Source organism: Fulmarus glacialis, unplaced genomic scaffold (genome assembly GCF_000690835.1).
Source record: "Fulmarus glacialis isolate BGI_N327 unplaced genomic scaffold, ASM69083v1 scaffold35099, whole genome shotgun sequence".
NCBI lineage: Eukaryota > Metazoa > Chordata > Aves > Procellariiformes > Procellariidae > Fulmarus > Fulmarus glacialis.
Genome location: NW_009233227.1, coordinates 19685 through 41075, shown reverse-complemented (window position 1 = coordinate 41075; position 21391 = coordinate 19685). Strand labels below are relative to the sequence as shown.

At 38.4% G+C, this 21391-nt stretch overlaps 1 protein-coding gene across 1 annotated transcript; it reads right to left on the bottom strand.

Moving 5' to 3' along the window:
* Positions 1-13590: 13590 nt before the first annotated feature.
* Positions 13591-21060, bottom strand: ZC3H12B (zinc finger CCCH-type containing 12B). The gene is made up of 5 exons (XM_009585254.1): positions 20450-21060; positions 16757-16896; positions 15767-16001; positions 15571-15677; positions 13591-15011 (listed from the first exon to the last, which is right to left on the bottom strand). The coding sequence occupies exons 1-5, from the start codon at positions 21058-21060 to the stop codon at positions 13591-13593; spliced, it is 2514 nt and encodes an 837-aa protein (XP_009583549.1).
* Between the last annotated feature and the right edge of the window lie 331 nt (positions 21061-21391).

Here is a 21391-nt window from a genome sequence, read left to right as displayed (position 1 = left end):
GTAGTCACACTGGTAGTCACTGAGGACCACTTCATGGAAACCTTTCTGTGGAAGAAAAGAACAAGCTCAATTTGTTTATTTAAAGATTTTTTTAAAAAACAGTAAAAATAATATAATGGCATCAGAGGTAGGCAGTGACCTGGTGTGGCATACTGGGTTTGTTTTCTAGAAATTCAGTCTCAATGCAGTAGTAGAAAGGTCTGGGACGAATTTGAATTACAGAAAGCAGAGTCCTCAAAGAGCAGGAGCGAGCACACAAAGGTGACATTTCTTATCCTTAAGAAAAAGGGCATGCTAGGCATAGCTGCCAGCAAATTGTTTGAGCTGGGTCACCCTGGAATAAATTGCCCAGAGAGATTGTGGAGTCTCCATCCTTGGAGACATTCAAAACCCAGCTGGACGTGGGCCTGAGCCTGTTCCAGATGACCTGAGCAGGGGGATTGGACTAGACAATCTTAAGAGGTTTCTTCCAACCTCAGTGATTCTATGAAAACGTCTCTGCTCATTTCTTTTCCTACTTCCTCAGTGAAAACTGATAATAACAATAAACTGCTGAAGTAGTTTTAGTAATGACCTAAAAAGTAACTGAATAGAAGCCTCCACATGTAACCACTTTTGTCCAAAATTAAAACCAATTTCAGGTGTTTATAGGAGCAGTAATACTATCCTGTGGAATCTAGTTAGTACTTGTTTTCAGGAGTATATTTGAGGACACATAAATTAACCACAAAGGGCCTGGGATTAGGAAAAAGCATATATACATATATTTTATTGTTCCTGTTTGGTTTTGTGCTGTCTTCTGAAGCACCTAGTTCTGGCTACTCAGACAGCAAACATGGGCATGTTTAGGTTGTGGATTTGATTTCATTGTGCAACTTCTGTTCACCTAACAGTATTTGGAGTCTTATAGCCTGCAAAAGAAACAGATATGTGGGTTTTTTTCTCATTTTTGAAAGGATGATCATTTCTTTACTGACTTCGGAACTGAAGATCTTTTGACCTGTGATTGACTGCGGGGAAAAAAACAGTCTTTAAATATCTTTTATTTTCATTAAATGGTTGAGTTCTCATAGGTTAGCAAGTACTATGCTGTCCTTTCACCTCTGTGACTGAGTTTTTTCTAGGACTGCCGGTAAACCATTTCAGCAAGTGGGTCACAAGCAGCAAATAATCGTCAAAAGAAAAGTCTGTCTCTTGTGTTGACAGATCAAATTCTGCAATGGTCTAGATCAAACTAATTGACCAGTTAATGTTTCCTTCCCTTATCAGTAGCACTAGGTTCCTTTGGAGGAAGACGGCTGGACTGCATTTTGAAATATGATTTAGTCATAGTGAGGGCTAATTGTATATTGATTGCAGACTAAAAAGTTGTAAGCCGGGTATATAGATTTCAGTGCTTCATTGTGCAGAATCTGAAAAAAGCCAGCAGGTGTTGCTTTCCCCTCTGCCCCCAGTAATTGCTTTCCGTGTGGCCTAAGGTGCAGAAAGGAGCGATTGCAAGAGCTTCATCTATATTCAGCCAAGGAGGTGGTTTTCTTTTTCTCTTCATGTGCTGCTTCCGCTTGGCTGTTTTTTGAACAGTGTGATCTGTCATGCAGCTCGTATTACTACAAAATACCCATGTAGAAAATGAAAAAAGCACATACCAGGCCAAACGTAACACATGTTTCTGCATCTATTTGTGTGAGTGAAACGGGCACACAGTTTCTGCCTCTCAGATCACAGCCTAGCAGGAGGCCAAGGAAAAAAGCTCAGAAAGAAGCGTGAGGAAAACCTGTTGTTACCACAAATAAAAAGGACCAGAACCTGATTTATTCCTGTAGCTGTGCCTGGAAACAATCCAAGTTTCATCAGGAGTGTTACAATAGCAGCTTGTTTGTTCTTCTTACTTCCCTTGCATAGCAGCTTCTCCGTTTGTCAAAGGCCATGTGGCATCAGAAAGATTGTCTGACTTGCCCAGAGGCAGAGGGGAGCAGATTTTCTTGGCTACTTCTCATGTATTCTTCTATTTAGAAACTTGGTCCACTGTCTTTCAGCTACGTGGGTTTTCTGCTTCCCCTTCAAAAGAGGTTTGTATGGGCTATTCCAGAAGGGGTGTCTGCTATTTACTTCTTTGATGCTGCCTTCCAACTTCTCTATCTGCAGAGAGCTGTTCTGGCAGGCTCACTGTAGCGGTACCGCAGTATGGTATAAGAGATTGTGAAAATTTGACGCTTTACTTGGAAAATATCCATAAGATGCTTGGAAAAAGCATCTGCAGCATAGGCAATGGGACACCTCCTTTCTAAAAGCCGTGGCCATCTTTGTCTTTCTCTCTGGCTCTGCAGACTTAAAGCAAATGAAAGTAATGAACTGCAGAAGGGGTTTCCTGGAGCATGGAGTTTGACATTAATTTGGAAAAAGGGCTTTGGACAAGTCATGTAACAGAAGCAGAACCTCTTGCTGCAGCCCTAATTCACCAGGTCCACAGACGAGAATGGAGCGCTTGGTGATCTTATGATGCGTTTAATCTATGTTGTTTAACATCTGCCTGAATTCTGCTTGCCTTGTTTGAGGTCTCTGCTTCTTACTAAATAGTTCCTATGAATCTGTAGCAAAATTTGATTACATACCAGGAAAAACACGTTTCAGCTGACAACCTCCCTTCCCTTTTAAAGATGAACTCAATCTTGAGAGTCAAATCAAGAGCCCATCTCAATTCCTGTGTTTCACTTCTTTTTCTGCTTTTGTTGTTGTTTCTGGAGGTTCAGAAAATTGGAGAATGTGCTTTCCCTATGCTAGAAACAATAGCCTAGCTATCCACAAAGTTTTCCCCCACAAGGTTGCTGGATAAATCATTTTTTGGTCTTTCCCTGCTCCTGTTTTTCTGCCTGCCACTTATCACACAGTTTGGCCTCTTGTAGAACCCTTTACACACAGTGTCTCTGGATCTTCCCGAAGGCAAGCATGCTGTTTCCAAAACAGAATAGCCTGAATCTCAGGGAAGCAAAATAGTTCAAAAAGAGCTGAATCCAGACAAAACTAGTGAATTTTGAGGCTGTACTCCATTGTCACATATTTAGCTGTCTTTGCAGATATAATATTGGAAAAAACTAGTGGCAAACAAGTGGCTGGGGGACAAAGTAGCACTGATTATGGAAAAGGCACTTTCTCCCTTGAATCCCAAGTAATAGAGTGCTATTACTCTGCTTGGCGATATTCTAGTTTCATCCCCCCTGAAAAGCGGTTGTCTGTGATGATCTTGCTCTTGGCAACCTTCATGCAGTACAGTTAAGGCAGAGAATGACGTCAGTGTCTGTCCCCTGAGTGCCTGTCCTGGGAATGACAGCAGGTCTGTGAAGTCATGAACGATGAGGAGTATACATCACAAGGGAGGAAAAATTATCCCATTAGCAGGCTGAATTCAGGATGGTTTCCAGCAGCCAGAGGAAGACTGTCGGGTCATTACACTGGGTGTGATAGCTGTGATGTTTCTGTGTTGGCTTTGTCTGCAAGGCCTCTGGCAGTGTTTCGTCCGAACAGGGAGTGTCTAAGAGGTGTTTTGACTTTAAAGGAGAAATTTTCTGTCTCTGAGGAGCTCTGAGCAGGAGCCTCTGCTATATAGCCAGTTATTCCAGTACTGAACATTTGGAAAAGGCGTTGAGTTTTTCGGTGTATAGCTTGAAGTTGCGGTATAAATAAAACTTTCCAAACATCTCAGTCTTTTTTGCAGAAATTATTTTCTGTCTTCAGAGGTTTTTTGTTTTGTTTTAACATGAGATATTAAGTTCCTGTGATACTTGGATACTTTGGAAAAACTTGTAGTTCCTTCCTCCCTGGTCACAAAAGATGGTGTTCTTTGGTGGGTTTTCTGGTGTATGCTGCGTATGTGCTTTGTCAAAGTTTGTGTTTAGTGTTGCTGTGGCAATCTCTGAAGCTTTGAATAGCTGCTGTCATCCTCAGGCAGACATTTTGGCTTTTGTGATAAGCATGTGTGCTTTTTGTTTACTCCCAGTGTCAGTTTTACCTGACAGCAGAGGCAAATTTGGCAAATAATGACCACTTGGAGAGTTTTCTGAGGGTGGAGTTGCTTTAGGGATTGCATCAAGCAGTTGCACTGACATTTCAAAAATGGGATTTATCATTTAATGGCCACGGATAATGACTGGATTTTGTTGTCCGAAGGATGAGATGCATAAGCAGATAAGTGAGAGGGATGGTTAATATGTGCTGAAGGGTAAAGACAGTGAGTAGGCAAGGAATATATTCTTATCCTGGAGGGTGCTAGGTGGTAGCTAGGAGCGCAGGACCTCTCCTTGGGCATAATGAATAGAGAAAGTGAAAAACATGCACAAAACAACCAGATTTTCCCTTTTTCTCCTTCACGATGTCAGATACCAGGTTTCAAGTGGATCCTTTAAAGATTTGTTTTATTGATAAATTTTAGCTTTCATCTTCACCGTTCTCATAAAATGAATAAATATGATAAAACAAACCCTTATCTGACCTACTTAACAACATGGTAGTGATTTAAGTTCCTTCACGTAGTAAAACTTTAGATAGGGAAAGGTTTACATATGTTCTCCAGCTGTTCTTTGAGCCTTGTTTTTGACAGTGCCTTATGTCTGGGAACAGTATATAAAATCTTACTTGTTCCCTTGTATGCTGCGTTAGTGAGACATGTAAATGGGTCAGTGTCAGGGGGATCTCCTGGGACTCAGCCCTAACTGGGTAACTTCTGCAACGAAAAGGGATTTTACGCCTGTTTGAGTGAACCACCTTCTAAAATTAGAAATTACTTAGCATGCTGTGAGTGTCACCAAACAACAACTTCCTTTAAATTCTCTGTAAATGCACTAGTTTCTGTGACTTCTTTGTAAAGCCATAGGAATGGCTAGTTTCTGTGTGCAGAATGTATAGGCATTGTGACATTTGTGACAGACTGTTTCTTGCCAGCTGCTTGCTGTGTTAGCATTTCACCTGATTAGCTTCTATTCCTAGCTGCAAAGGACAGATGAAGGTTCAGATGAAAATTGTTGTGTGGTTATTTCTGAAGTCATGTCTCCCTCACAATTGTTAGTAACTGGTAAGCCTTTCCTTTGCTTTGTGCTTTGGTACTTTTGGCACCTCGGGACTGTTGCCTCTCTTGAACAAACTGATTAAAAACTAAGGACATTCCAGCGGCTAAATGTTCAAAGCTAAAAATGAGAAATTACATTTTGTTTTGGAAATAAAACTTCTTAACAAGTTTAAAGTGCTATCAAAATTACTTTGGTGACATGAGCTTCTAAATCAACTCAGTGCTTATGTGCTTTATTTCTCTTCCTCTCACAGCTCTGCAGAGTTGAATATTCCTGTGACAGGAGGATTATTATGGACCCAGAATGACTTCCATAAAATAAAAAGTGGCCTTCAACTTTTCTAAGACAGCAGAGTGCTCTGCGGCTTTCCGTATTGCACAGAATAAATGGCATGGAAGGACTAGTAATGGTGATGGGCAAATAGCCACTCCAGGATATTTTTTTTTTCGTGAAGATTTACTGATTTTTACCATGTAAAATCAATATTTTATGAAGGTGGTGTGTTTTAAGTTCCATGTGTAGTAGCCATTGTCTTGCTTACCCACTATCATGAACTTTTAGCTCTAGTTGATGTTTGCCAAATACACGTAGAGTACTTCGGAATCTCTCAGTGTTCCTTGATTATTTTCATGGTTAATAAATACAACTGACTGGAGGCAAACCTTCTTTCTGGATTCTGTTTTTCCTTTTTCACTCAGGTATTCTGGAAAGTGTCCTCTGGTCCTTGTTAGCCAGGCTGTTGAGCCCTTCCTATTTCAGTGACGCTAATATTGTCCTGTATGAGTTTGCATGATTTTGCCAGGGTAAGATTGTGCTACAGTTTTCATCTGGCTAGGATTTCACATGAAGCTTCAGGGATCAAGCCTAGTTACAGCATGGCTGAATGCACTGTAGTGCATAAATATCGTCGACATTTTTTTTTCTCACCATTTTTTTCAAGTGATAGTCTTGAGGCTGCTATTATCTCTTTTTAATTTAAGTTTTCTGTTTGATGTTATTTCTATTTCATTATTTTGCTGAGGTTGATAACCAATACTGTGGTCTTTGCTGAGAGCTAGTGTGATTACTGCAGAAATGGACTTGAGTACCTTGTTGGAAAGTTGTTGAGAAAAAGGACTTCCAGCTAGTTTTTCCTAAATTCAGCTTTACCTGTATTAAAGGTTCTTGGAACTTGGAGGCTTCTGCAATTACCTGACAAAAAATAGGAGTTGAAGGATATATTTATTGCAGGACTCCTCAGTAAGAACTTGTTGGAGTGTACCTGCTAGAGGGTAAGACAGAGCCTTTCTCTGAGTCAGTCCAATAATTTGCAGTGTTTACAAACTAAACAGAAACAGGAACATGTCAGTGCAGCATTCTGAAATGGAATCTTTTTAGCTCTTTAGAGCTACTGCTGACATTATGTGCTAATGTTCTGTAGAAAGAGATACAAAAAAGGACATACAACTTCAGCAGTACATTGGATAGGACTGAATTCCAAGTTAGAACAGCAACTTCATAGATGCTTTCGGCTGGCTCTCAAGTAACGGCTTAGCTGAATGTCCATAATGTAAGTATTATTTCTTTGTTCTAATTTTTTGTCATCCTGTTCTACTGCAGTTACTCTTTACCAGACAGCCAAAAGTTGTTTAAAATGGAAGATACGTTGTACATTTTCTTCTCTAAAAACAAACAGTGCTAATGCAAAAGAAAACAACCTTCTCTGTTAGGAGGGATTTTTCATGTAAGCCCTTCCCCTTTCTAGTATTTTTAGAAATTTCTCCTTTTACCCAGCAGTTCCTCAAGCTTATTTAGGAAATTTTGAGTGAAGAGGATTTGTTCTTTTATTATTGTATTTGGTAGAGTATCCAATTACTTAAATTATTGTATTTGGTACTTCTCAGGTCTGTCAATGCAAACAAGCATAACGGTTCAAACAGGAAGGTGTGATGCTGGCAAGGACTGTGCTATATGTAACCTTTTTCCCCTTTGGTAAAGGTTTACTTGGTAAAATCATGTGCTACTATAGTTTCTTTGTCAGCTGTCGTTACTGCCCTGTGCATCTGCCATTACCCCACCTAGTGAATTACGGAATGAAAATCCTGGTCTTTGATCTAACTGCAGAGGCAAATAAAATAGTTAAATCCAGTGCTGTGGGTGACTTGTAGAAAAGCACAAAACTGCCAGATGCTTTAAAAAAAGAATACCAAGACTTGAGGAGAAGCCATAGTAATGGCGTGAATTTTAAACAAAGTGTACTGGTGGGGGGGTGGGAGCAGGCTTGAAACAAAGGGGAAAACAAAGAAGTTGGGAATGGCTGGAGAAAAGAAACATAAATGTTTTGATTTTTAAAAAGTGAAGGGGCTTCTACTAAAACAACAAAAGTGTAAAACCTAGACAATTATGTATTGCTCTGTTCAGGATTAGGAAACTCAGTGTTTGTTTGATCTGATTAATTCACAGGCGGAACAATTTTGTAGCTACTTTCCCAAGTACCTGGGAAATGACTACGTTACTATGAATAATACACAATAAATGCATAGATAACCTTAACATTTAAAGGCAGCCAGTTCAAATGATTTAAAAAGCAAGTAAGTAAACAGTTAACTGTGTTTGGTACTTCTGAGGTCTGTCAATGCAAACATAACAGTTCAAAAAGGAAAGGGTCATGCTGGCAAAATAGCGTGCTACATCTGATTTTTTTCCCCTTTGGTAAAAGTTTACTTGGTAAAATTTGTTGTCAACGTGCTAATTACTTTCTTTGCTAGAAGCGTATTCTGAGTGGGGATAGGAAAGGCCATGTTGATGTACTCCTAAACGACTTGATTTTTCCTTTGCATTGGGCAGGACTTCTTGAGACTGCTTCTTCCCTGTAAATTAATCTCTCCAGACAGGTTTTTACTGTGTGAAAACATCTCCAAAGGGAAGCTATAGAAAGGATTGGAGATAGAAGCTAGGACTATATGGAATAAATCATGTAAATAGGAATTGCTGAGGAGGTTAAGGCCTGGGTCCACTGCTTTTGTGGCTGTGACCCCTTTTGGCTTTTTCCACTTTTTGAATTTCTCTTCAGTGTAAGTAATTGGACAGAGTAGTGGAACCTTATTAGGATAATTTGTTCCTGGCTGTTCAAGTCTTTAATATTCTCTTTTTCTCATTCCCGAAGGCAGCTACTCTGACAAGGACTTCAGCTCTACCCAGGCGTTACAGTTCTGGGGAGAAAACTGGAACAGTAAGAATATCCTGTGGAATCTAATTAGTGCTTGTTTTCAGGAGTGGTATACTTGAGGATGTAAATTAAACACAAAGGACCTGGGCCTAGGAAGCAGCAACTTTGTAATACAGGTATGCTGTTGGGTTTGAGCTGTCCTCTGAATCACCCGGTTCCTGGCCATGACGAGAGCAAACATGGTGACGGTGAGAAGTTCAGGCAAATCCAGAGAGAGATGATCTGTGTGTATCATGTTCCTTTTGTTAGCTTTGCTCCCCCTCCCCCCCAAAACAAGTTAAAGCGGTTTGAGTCCAAACAATGGTAATAAATGACTTTGTATCACCTCCCCCATAGCAAGGGAAATGATTAGGTGTTTAAATAGCAGAAGAAAATTTGTGTAATACAGAGATGGACATAGGATGTTATTCTGACAAGACAGCAGGACCTAAATAATACTTTTTCCTCTGCTTTTTAAAGAAAAGTAAAACTCTTGTCCAATTCTTCACAGATGGATTTAAGTACAGATGGAAAATCTGAGCATTATGTGTGATTTCAGAATCTGGGTATTTTTCAGTAAATCAGCTAAAACTATTGAGAAATAATTTGGACAGACTACAACAGTTGTTTTGGACAAAACAGCTTTTTGGGGCTCTCACCTAAAGAGGGTTACAAAATAAAAAGCTAGAAACAAATAATGCAATGGCTCTCAGTTTTATTAAATAAGCAAATTTTTTTATATATATAAAGTATAACATGTTTCATATTATTAAATAATTGTGCAAACCTTTTACACAGAGCAGGGGGGAAACAGGTAATAGCCTGTATTTCTTTTAGATTCCTCTTTCAACTCTTTTAATACATTTACAAACTTTAAATACCACAGACCAAAATTATAGATACTGTACAATGGCTCTTCAAAGGCTAACCAAACACTGGCGTGAGAGTAATTTAAGTGACGGTGCACTTGTATTTTTCCAGTTGAAATATTGTAAGAAATACACTTAATAAGGGCTCTGTCACACAGACAAGCTATGGGTACACCAGAGGAGTATTAAAGCTGAACACTCGCCATAGAAATAATAGTGACAGATCTCATGATCTGACTGCTATGAGTCCTGTGGTACTAAAGCTTCAGGTAATCTTTTGGCAAGTCAAGTAATATTTCAACTCTGTGGAGCAAAGCCTCACAGAAATGATGGATGTTCCTTCTCTTTAGCACGGAGTTGTAAAAATTACTATAGTCAAAGTATGTCCCTTGAAATGTTCCTGTTTGTGGTTGGGTGTACATCATACGTATACATGCATGTCGCCAAGTATTTTTTTAACTGAATTATTTGGACAGATTCTTTGTGTGTTCTGACTTTATCGCTAAGAATTTCAAAATGCCAAAATTCACGATTTGAGGCAAACTGGCATTAAAAGTATGAAGTACGTAGATGTTTTGGTTTTGTTTGGTTTTTTTAATGAGGATCCTTCTGCTTGTTCTAAGCAACCACACCTACTCCTTCTACTTTTAAGTTTACAGTTAAAGCATTTTTACAAAAGCTAAACAGACTCGTGCTAGTGAATTAATTACATGCAGCAGCAACTAGAGCAGTGCACGCTTATTACTACAGAGATTTACGAATACCACATACTGGTTTAACATCCATTTTCACTCATTTTGTCATTAAGACTTACATTATATTTGGGTCAACCAAAAAAACCCAAAGAGATTTATAAAATTTTACAACAATTAAACAGTAATGTTTAATTCTACAAATGAATAAAGCCAACTACTGCAGCTCAAAAGGACAACAACAGGACTAACAGTAGTGAAATCATCTATATGTACAATTTAATATATTACTGACATGTAATTCTTACAAAAGACATTAAATAACTTAGACTGACATCCCATAAAGCGTTTGAATTTTTGATTCATGAATTTAAGGATATACACTTTTAAGTGACAAATTATGTGAAAGTAATACAGCTAAAGAAGAAAGATCAGTAAGTCAGAACTCCCAGAGAACGCTCTGGCCCCAGTAAAGCGCTGAAGCCTACTGCTTAACTCTCGCTGATTGCAGTAGGCCAGGATTTTACCTTCCCACTTCCCCCCCCGCCCCATCTAGAATTGTAATTTCATGGATTTTATTAAAATATAGTTTCTAGAACTGTTCTCTTACGGTTTTAAAAACATTTAAATACCATGCTCTCAAAAAGAGCATTTATACAAAGTCTTATATTTACAATATAGACAGTTATGATCAGGTGTTAATAAGATCAACTCTTCCATGTAAGAAGAAATCTAAGCTTATGCGCTGAAGATTAATGAATGTGTCAGTGTTTTGAATCGTCTTGTAAACATATCTGAAAACAGATGTGGATGACTGAACTATCACTTAAAGCAGTTGATTAGGAAAGACTACATCACATACAAAAGTTTCATTACCGCTAGGGAGGACTAAACAAGCACAAAATTTGCAAATTATTTCCACAAGGCTATGCTGCTCATCCTGTAACTCTATGCATGATAGATGCTAATAGCTTCTTAGAAAAAGACAATTTGCCTTCAAAGTGCCTTAGGGAAATAGTATGCTGGGTTTGTATTGGCATAGCATTCCCATTGTTTAAAAAGGAATTCTTCTATCAGTAAGACAAAAGTTAGTGAAAATTAAAATGACTAGACAAATCCTACAAAAATGAGTATCTCCATAAACCACCCAACACTTCATACAGAAATTTCTGCTCAGTTTTCCACGTTAGAAAACATCAAAAACACCTACTAAGCCTCTCTTAAAATAGCTTATCTTTATAATTGGAGAAAAAGGGAACAAACATTTTTCTACATACAAATATTTAATTCCATGCAAGATGGAAAACATGAGTGCACAATAAACTTCATTTTATACCTCAATAGTTTATAAATTAATCTGTTAAGAATAAAGCAGGGTCTATAGCAATTATATTGTTACATTTTAAACACATGCAGATGAGTTAACAGCAACATTTTTACATAAAGTTTAGTGCAAGAATGTATCTGCTTAATAAATAGACTAAAGATAACTATGTAATGCTTTGAGGTGTACACACAGTATCTGTGCACATAATAAACTGGTTCTGAAAAGTTGTCCTTGTTTGTCTATAAACTACAAGTGCCCATTTTAAATAAAAAAGATCCATAATTACTCATGGGCTACTTCCCTGTGACACATGGTGTCACAAACATTGTGGTGAAAATGTAATACTGAAGTTAATCTAGAGATTATTTTTTTTTTTATACACAGTTTTTATACAATCAAGAAAAAGAGATACAATTTGTATCAACAAACAAAAGGTCATTTCTGGTTATTTGAGGCATTGCTCTCAGCTGCTTATACCATGCAAGAGAAGAGAATAAGAATTAATTGCAAATTAAAAATATAAAATGCTGGTTAGTAAGAAATGTTTTTGAAAACTGGCCAAGAGTTAAATCTGTTTTCCCCAACTATTATAAATGTCTGAAGATTATTTTTTCCCCATTAACAGAGACGATAACCAACTAATTAAAACTTTAGTTATTTTTAAATACCAAGTGTAAATACAGAATCACCTTCAAGTTAACTCATTTTAAATACATAATGACATGGTCATTATATATGTTACCTGTACCAACACAAGAATATTCATCCTGTGTGAAATGATACGGTTATCAAATATCAGTAGATTAACTGTTGTTGCACCTGTAATTGTGGTTTGTTGTTGGTTTGTTTGGGGGTTTTTTTATATGACAGGAACATATTTTGCACATGGTAGAGAGCCCACAAGATATTTTGAATCAAACCAACCATTACAGTAACACAAGTGGAGGAAATTATATAACTTTGTTCCTCAGACAAACAGATAACTAGAAAGCAGCATGCAAGCCATTATCAAAACACCAGAAACAACCCTGACTGCAGCCTCACGTTCCGTGTGTTTCACAGTAAGAAACATTTAGGCAGTGTCACACCTTCTCATGAAGAAACAAAAGGCCATAAACCAGGCCTTCTCAACTTTCATGAAAAAAACTACAGTAGAAGTCAACAAGTCCTAGCTCGAGACGTATCGAGTTAGTAATGGTTCGAAATGTTGAAATATACAATGGTTTCAAAAAAGGGCGTCCAGTCAGTGCAGCTTAAAAAACAATAAACGCCTCTTTTGGAGACATTTAGCTACAAAGGTTCCCACCCTGAGCAAGATACCAGTTGCGCAAACAATGCCACACAAAATTATCTCACCTGTTGAAACAGGAACTCTAAAAGCCTTCATGAGGCAAATGCACACCTTTGCGTGGATCTGAAGAGCAAAAACCAGGCCAGCGTTGCCACAAACCCAAACTGTAGCATCTCTTTTCAAGAAGCAGCCTTCCCCCTCCACCCCCTTCTCAAGTTGATCTTCTACAGCCATCGTGAATGTTAGGCTCACACAAACACCATCCTTGCCCCCAGAGGAAGGGCTGTAGTTACTGATGAACTTCCATGTCAACATCCAGTTTCCGCTGCTTCAGGTCGAGTAATCCAATTTACATAAAACTGACAATTTACTTCCTGCTTGTCTAGTCATCTGGGCCAGCAGCTGCTTACTGCACAGTTGAGAGGCAATTCTGAAGAGAGAAGCTACAGTTAAACTTCTTTTAGTTTATTGAATGGCGCTCAAGCCTTCACACTCAATGTTTTGGTCCTAATTTAATAAAGTATTTGGCTTCTGTTGGATTGAGCCAACGTATCGGACGATGTAATAGATAGTCAAACTCTTGGGGAACAGTTTTGAAATTTAAGTACCAACAACAATATTGACATTCAAAAGCTGAAAACAGTTTTTCCTTTTACAAATTGAGTATTTTAATTTTTGTCAAGTTTACTTTTTCTTCAATATTTAATATGCCAGTAGGCAGTGTCCAATGACAAAGCTGAAACCCTAGAAGTCATCTGGGTGTGTATAGACCATACTTTTAAAGGCCGATTAGGTATTTATAAGCAAATTGAAAGTGTACACTAATACATGCAATATAATTGCTAACAATAGTTTTGTAGTAACAGCTTTGAGACACTGAACGTGACATTGTAGTTCTTAATGAGCTATCCATGCAGCAAGGTATGCATTTCCTATAAAATACTATTAAAAATCCCTATATTTAAAATCTTAAAATTTACAATACAATCAACTCTTATATGGTGCCTCAGCATCTATAGGATTGCTACTGTGTACAGAATTTTATACTATCTTAGTAGAAAATATTTACAATAGATTGGCCCCTTCCTTCTTCATTTAAGTTTTCCCCCAGGTCCTATATGCTATATGCTATAGTTTCATTTATCCAAAAGAGGCTGTAATGCTTTAACGCCCTGTTCTTAATTTGGCAACAATCATAGCTGCCAGCTGTTGTGCATCTGTCATGTGGGGATTCTTTTCCATCACAGAAAGGACAATGCTTGGAGGGAAAATATTGCAGAGATTCTTGTATGTTTGATACTGATGCTCTGGGATGATATGTGGTTCCCGTGGCTCACCACAAATCCCAATCCAGGGATTCCTCCAGAGCTGCTCCATCTTCTCAGGCATGCTTCTTACCATTACAGGTTCATAACATGGCTGCATGAGGTTGTTACTCAATGGATACGAGTGATAAGTGTAAGAGTCTGATGCACATGGTAATGGATCCCAACTAGCATGCTGCTCTCGGCAGAGAGGTGGTCGTCTTTGCCTTGTAGGGTTACTTTCATAAAGCCGTGAGTCAGAAATACTGTCCATTCTTGTCATGACCAAGGCACGGCTTGGTTGTGCAGTTGATGGATGAACATTTTGAGGCACAGGGTATTCTCCTGGACAACTGGACCGTGCTCCAACAACTGGATGCTGGGCATGTAGGCCTAAGTGGGAAACTGACTGTTTGCGAAGGGATTGCTTAGGCTCTTCAGTTCCATAACTCTGAACTCTATTTAAGGCTTCATGGTAACCATGGGAAAAAGGCTGAAGACGATTTTGCGATGGCAGTCTGTGGATCTTCACATTGTCTTCTGGACTGGCATCTGCTACACCCAGATACAAGTCATTGTAAGAGGAATAAGAATCATTACTTGTATGGCTTAAGCAATTGTCAGGACAGGGGCTCGAGTTTCTAGAATACATCCCCTGGTCCATATCAGCCCCGTAATAATCTGTGTTACGGATACTAGTTATGCTCAAGTTGGAGAAATCACTGAGTAAGGAATAATAGCCATGGTCCCCCAATGATTCGTATTTGGGATACTGGTCAGTATAGCTAACAGAGGTTCCATGGCTATTGGTGACTAGTATAGGAGGATATTGCACACTGGACATATGTTCCAGTGAGGATTTCTGATGCATGAACTGTGAGGAACCTGGCACCGGACTGCTTGCAGAACGAGTATTTAATGCACCAGCTGCATGGCTTTTTGGTGGAGGGAGCGTTGGTACACTTAATGCAGAAACCAGAGACGGGACAGAGCTGGCCTCAGACTTGCGGGCTACTGATAACTTTTCCTCAGGCTCCACAGCTACTGATCTAATGCTTGGATCTGACTGACGTTTTGGGGCAATGCGTTTCACTTCAGAACTGATTTCTCCTTTGGAGCTGGATGGCCCTGTGCCACATTTGGCCAAGGCTCCCTCACTCATAGTTTTCACAGCAGATAATTTGGCACTTATTCGAAGCTCATCCGCTACTGACCTTTGAGGCTGGTTTGCCCGTTCTGGGTGGTAATATTTACATTTGTGCCCATAGGTGCACTTTTTACCTGGAAGAAAAGTGTTTTCAGGTTAAATAAACCAAAAACTAATCAATACCACCAGTTGCTATCTTTTTTCTTTATATATTTCACCACTTCTCAATAGTAATATTTCTGTATTAACCCCCTAAGGAATAATTATATATATTGTATATACAGGCAGTCACAGACTCTGCTACCTGTATCCACATATATCACTGCATCAAGAGCAAGACACATCACTTTTCTTCCTACTGGTTCATGATTTCAATACTGACCACATACTCTATGCTATATAAAACAAAACAGCTCTCACACAGTTTGTATAGCTATGAATCTCCTTCCTTGAATACAAACCAGAAGAAAATAACAAAAAGCTGTGTTATCCACAAGGTATATCTGGTAATCCTTAATTTTCTGCTACATTGTTTTTATTAATGTGTATATGAGGGGTATAAAAATGGGTTTAGTGCTTGGCTGGCCACACAAAAAATGACTTTTTTTTTTTCCCCAGTATGACAAGATGTTAATTAATTGCCTGCTTCACCTACCTTTGAATACCACAAATCAATCTGACTTAGGCACTTACCGTAAGGACACGGTTGTTTCTTATGTTCAGGAATAACTGGCCTTTTCCTTAAGAAATTTTCAAGGCTTGGACCATGGCGTCCTAAAGGATCATCAGGAGGCATAAATCTAAGGGGAAAGAACTGAAATGTGAATTTCAGTTTTTACTGAGGATCCTGAATTAGCAAATTCCCTTACTTTTGAAGAAAAAACCATACTTGTCATTCACAAAAGAATACATTAGCAGCCGCTCCTCTATGAACTTCTTCCATTCTGGTTTTTCATTTTGAAGATCCCGATAGTTGTCATTTGACACAATGATGCCATCTGAGTCGAAAGCAAGTTTTACTATGAATCGATCATCATAGCAAACTACTCTTCTTCCCTGAACTCTCCGAGATGGGGTGAAAACAAGAATTTTTTCTTTCTCCAATTTACGTAAGATTTCTTGATCTGTAAAATAATTTTAGTTGAGCAGCTTTTTAAAAAGTTTTAAAAGGAAGAAATGCAGCCTTTGAAATATTAAACTTCTTGCCCTCTTTTCTGACAAAATATTTTGTAATTATGTTCATGTACGGTCCCCATTATCATTAAAAAATACCTGGATGCAGAATGCCATTTTATTTCTGAGGTTTCAAAGCACTGGGTAAATATTCAATATTTAAGCTTTATAACTACTCTACTCCTCTGTAAACAACCACGTACCTTTACTCAATCTTCCTGAACACGTCAAGAACTCAGTTGTTACTGTATTACAATAGCCTTCTTGTTAGCCTAGAGTAAAACGTAAGTACTTTCCATGGGTCAAAACACATGCTGCCTCTTCAGTGTTCAAGATAATCCTACTTAATGAGTCCCTGGCCTGATACTACTTACTTTATACTCGCCCGGCAACTAAGAATCAGCTCCTATATGCTTAACAATGTTTGCTAATGGGAAAATTATGACTACCACTTCTCACAAGTGTTGAAATGATCTAGTAATGTTACAAAAAAACAGCATTGTTTACAGGTGCAGAATCTTAAATGCTTGTTTCCTCACCAGTGAAATTGATGTGTTTTCAAACGAACAATTGAGTGCAGTATCATCATGCAACATCACATCCACAGCCCAGTATGAACCCATCAGAAAGATAACATGGTTGTGTCTTAATGATACACTTTTTTTTCTTTTTAACCAAGAGGTCAAAGAAAATCTTGATCTGTTACCTGTAATCGGTGCATCAGGTCGAGACTGTTCTTTTCTCCATGCAGGTACAAACACAGTGATATCTTTATGTCCTTTTTCCAGAAACCAATCAACAGCTAGTTGAATTCCCCGACAGGAAAATCCTTCTTTATTGCCATGGCTGAAGAACATGCAAAAGTTTTAGAAACAGCAAGGATAAAAGTTACATTTAGTTCTGGGTTTTGTGGTGGTGGTGGTTTTGTTGGGGGGGGGTTGGTTTGTTTGCTTGTTTTTTTCTAAAGCTGCCGTGGTCTAAGGATGTAAGGGAAACAAAGTCTGGTACCTGCAAAGGTAGGTAAACCTTTTTATTAGACCAGCTCTCATAATTGGAAAAAGACAATTGTCCAGAGCTATTCAGCCATCAGATTACAGCAACACTACTGCTACTTAAAACTCTAGAAATGGTGAAATTTCACTATCCCAAAAGCAAAAACAAATAAACATGAAGTGTTTCCTCTTTTTCATTTTATTAGCTGAGCTAATGAAAAATATCACTTTCCCCGATAAATTGAGCTTACCTTAAATAGCAGCATAAAAAGTTACCAATAACAAAAAAGGAATGGACTAACAATGCTGGCTGCCATGGGTGATAGGTGCTTTTAAACATCTAGATTAAAAAAATATGTTTCTCTAATACTAAATGTTCTGCATTTTTAATTAGGACTTTTTAAGGGAAAGAAACTCTCTCAAAGTTGTTTAAGCCCTGCCACCATCAAAAATTTGTTTTCTGAAACACACAGGAGTCTCTAAAACAGCACACAATTCAGATAAAGGGGTTTAATTTTTAAAATGGCCTAAGATGCTTCTGCAAAGGAAAAAAAAAATTCTTTAGAGGTTTGATAGAAACTAAGTAAAATCTTAATTATGAATCTTACTCAGTCTACCTCATGAGTGCCCCTATCTTGATTTGCTAAAAAAGAATGAACTAAAGAATCTACTTTTAAATCCTCTCAGGAAATAGATTAGGAATGCCTGAAAAATACATAAGCACATATATAAGAGAAGATGACAACATTTAATTATAATATCCTCAGTAGTTAGTCTACAGAGGTAAGAGAGAGACATAGATCTTTGCATTATAGCTGGATTTCATATTTAGATTCAAGCCAACATTTTCTTTGTCTGAAAAACAGCATATATTATTGCTACACCATATAATTGAATAATAAAAACTAAAGGTTCTGATTCTTTTCAATTAATATTGTAACTACTTGAGAAAAAAAAATTGATCTGCCCTTTTTACTTTGGAAAAAAAAAAAAAACAAACAAAACCAACCTTCTTTGTTACATTTCAGTTTGGCTAGCAAAGTGAACGACTTCCAAAATTGCATTTGAAAAGGGTAGACTAGTAAACCAATGCTATGCTCCCTGATGCACAGTCTTCAAAATATATTAATTCCATTTCCCCCCCCGTCTTTCTCAACACAGCTGCAATTTTTCATCTATTGTGATAGGAGTGATGCTGCCCAGTTAGTTTGGCACCTAACAGTCATTATTTCTGAAGAAACTTCTATATTAATTTGTGAAGAAAATTAACTTACTTCTTCAAATCATTCCATCCATTGCAAAAGGTGCTAACTGAATCACCTCAGTGATGCTGTACTGAGGAGAGAGATCCTCACCACGAAAAAGTGGTTGAGTGGCCAGGTCAGGGAGGGTTACAGAACACTGTAAGGGCAGGGAAGGCCATGCGCACCAATGCTGCTCCCTATTAGAAAAAACACACAAGGGGCCTAGGTAGCAGTGCTGGGCAGAAAACACAGGAGAGGACTCTGCTATAGCAGCCCCGAAGTGCGTGGGCAGTCCACGCAGTTGGCTGTAATTAAGGAGGAATTTGTGGAACTCCTCCCACTACTTAAAGCAGCTGGCATTTGACTGTGCATGAAGTGGCATCCAGCTGCTGCACCATCCTGTTCCAAGCTGTTAGTTCTGTGTAGCATCCCCCAAAAGTGTTTACTTCAAGAAAATTCCAATACTGAAAATGGAAATGGTTCCATTTTCCATATATCGCCACCTTTCAGTTACAACATACACATTTTACCATAAAAGTAAGGCCTCCATTTGCATCATCAATAATTGCAGTATTTTTAAGCACGAGAAGTGTATAACCCTTGCACTTTTCAGATGCTGCATAATTAAAGAGATTTGCATCTTATTAAAATTGTCTTTAGCATTAATCTATGGTTTATCATTCAAAACTTTACTTCAATGTTGTTGTTGTTGTTATAGAACAGCATCACAGATTACTGGACCGTCATAAGATGCATGCTCTTACTGGGCTCAAAACGTTACATGAAGTTAACACTGAAACAGACCAAAGGCAGACAGATCTAATACCATCTGTATAACAAGGCTTAGGATCACCAGCGTAGTCCAAATCCTTGCATCTTAAATAATGAATACAGAAGCCGCAATGTTGCTAAAGCATTTTTCTTTAGATTGTTGTACATTTCAGATTTTACAATGCATTTTGTTACGAGTTGGACTCGATGATTCTTATGGGTCCCTTCCAACTTGAGATATTCCATGATTCTATAAATAAAGTATCAGTTCTAAGCTATGCAATAGTAGGAGTACACACACACTTTTCTCCAGTTGCTGCCACATTATCTCAGGAGTAACTCAAGCAGTACAGAGACTGCAAATTCAACAGGCACAGAAAAGAAGGAAAGAAAAAAGTTAAATCCAATATTGGTGATGTTGCTTGACAGAAACGTCTTCTGGATTGATATAACCACAACTTGGCACTGGAAAATCCTGTATATAAACTATTCTTACAGGATTTGGGGGGCTTATATATTTCAAAACTCAGAGTACTCAATACACCTATAAAAATCTGAATTTTCTTAATACATTGAAAAAAAAATCAGATCATAAATTCTTTTAGAGCAGAAAGCTGATACTGAAGGAAATCTATTGTGCAAACACTACCTGAAGAAATCTTGGTATCACCGGTCACTAAACAGACTGTTTAAAGAAATCCTCATGGATTTCCTCATGGAAAATCATACTTTCTCAATGATAAACAAATCACTGGCTAGCTGAACTGTGTATTCTACAGACATGCTCAAAAGTGGCATGGGACAGATATATCTTGAGTTAGTGTTGACCCAAGCAGCCAAGTGCACGTGTGTACACACGTCTGAAATCACAAGCACCATAGCTGTGTGAGTCAGCACGTTCAGCTCATGCATATCCGTGTACTGACACAGCTAAATTGCTTTGAATTCTGAGCAGGTTTATAAGCAGGAGCTCAAACACCCTGAAGTCCACTGCATATCATCAGCATACACTGCATGTCATTTTACAAAGAACCAACTTTTCCTCCCCTATTTGGTTGCCTCTGGACATTAAAGAAAAACAATTTTCAACATTGTTCAGGGACTTTGAAAAATTAAACCCATCCACACAAAGCATGCTACAGCTACATTGCTAGAACAAAAGATTTGAGGGGAGAACTTGGTTTGAAAAGGGGGGGAGGGGAATTCGAACACGAATTACATATAAAGCAGTAAAAGCATAATTAAAAGCCTGGACTAAAGAGTCCATAAGAAAGATGTATTATCACTGTAAATATACTACACGACTTAAAATGACTTTACCATCAATATTGATTTTTCTCATAAATATTTTAGTGATTTATTCTTTTCAAATGTTGTGACAGGGAGACCCACCTCATAGCCACATTGCTTCCATCAATGACAATTGGCCTCAAGTTATCACTGTTATCCACAACTTCATCTTCAAGTGACAATTCAGGGCTTGCTATCTCCTTTGGGCAAGGGCCTCTTGGCACCAGAGTACTAGTGGTACTGCTGGCACTGCTTTGTCCCTCTGATTCACTTTTGTTGCCAAGTCTCACAAGCTCTGCCAGAACATCATTGATGAGCGCATCTGCTCCCAATTTATTCAGTACAGCCTGGATCTGATCTCCTGCATACCCAAGCTTTAGAGCAAAATCCATTTTAGCTTGGTATTCCTTGTCCAAATTTGTTTTGCATTCGTCTAGCTTCAAGTCTTGTGTGATACTGCTCTGTGAAAAACTTGGGCGATCCAAACAAGGGGACCGACAGAGTGGCCGATGTGGTTTACTGGAAACCTCCTTTTCTCTCCACTGAGTATTGCTACAGCTGCTTCTGAAGTATGGTTGCTCAGGTTCACTTTCTGAGCTCGTCCATTCCTCAGATTCAGCACTGCATTCCCCAGCATCTTGTTCCACATTTCTGTCTTCTCTGGAGTGCCTCTTCTCCATTTTCAGCTTCCCTACCATAGACCAGGCCGTCATCACGTTCAGCTTCCAGCCAGAGAGCTCAGTTCTCTTTCATTTCCAAAGCCACCTGGAATTCATACTCAATTGCATCGTGTTGGCCAATTAAAAGTTTACACGAGGCTGGAGTTAATTTGCCTTGCTTACTATGTTCTGGCATAAACACCACCAACATGAAGTTCCCTTAAAAAAAAAAAAAAAAAAATTAGCTTTTGACAAATTCTGCCAAATACTCAACTACAATGATTTTTGTTTACAAGTCAGTAGAGGTCCCTAGTCATTCACATTTCTGTGTAAAAATTGATCATAATAAGGCATATAATTATGTTGTCTCTCTAATCACAAATTA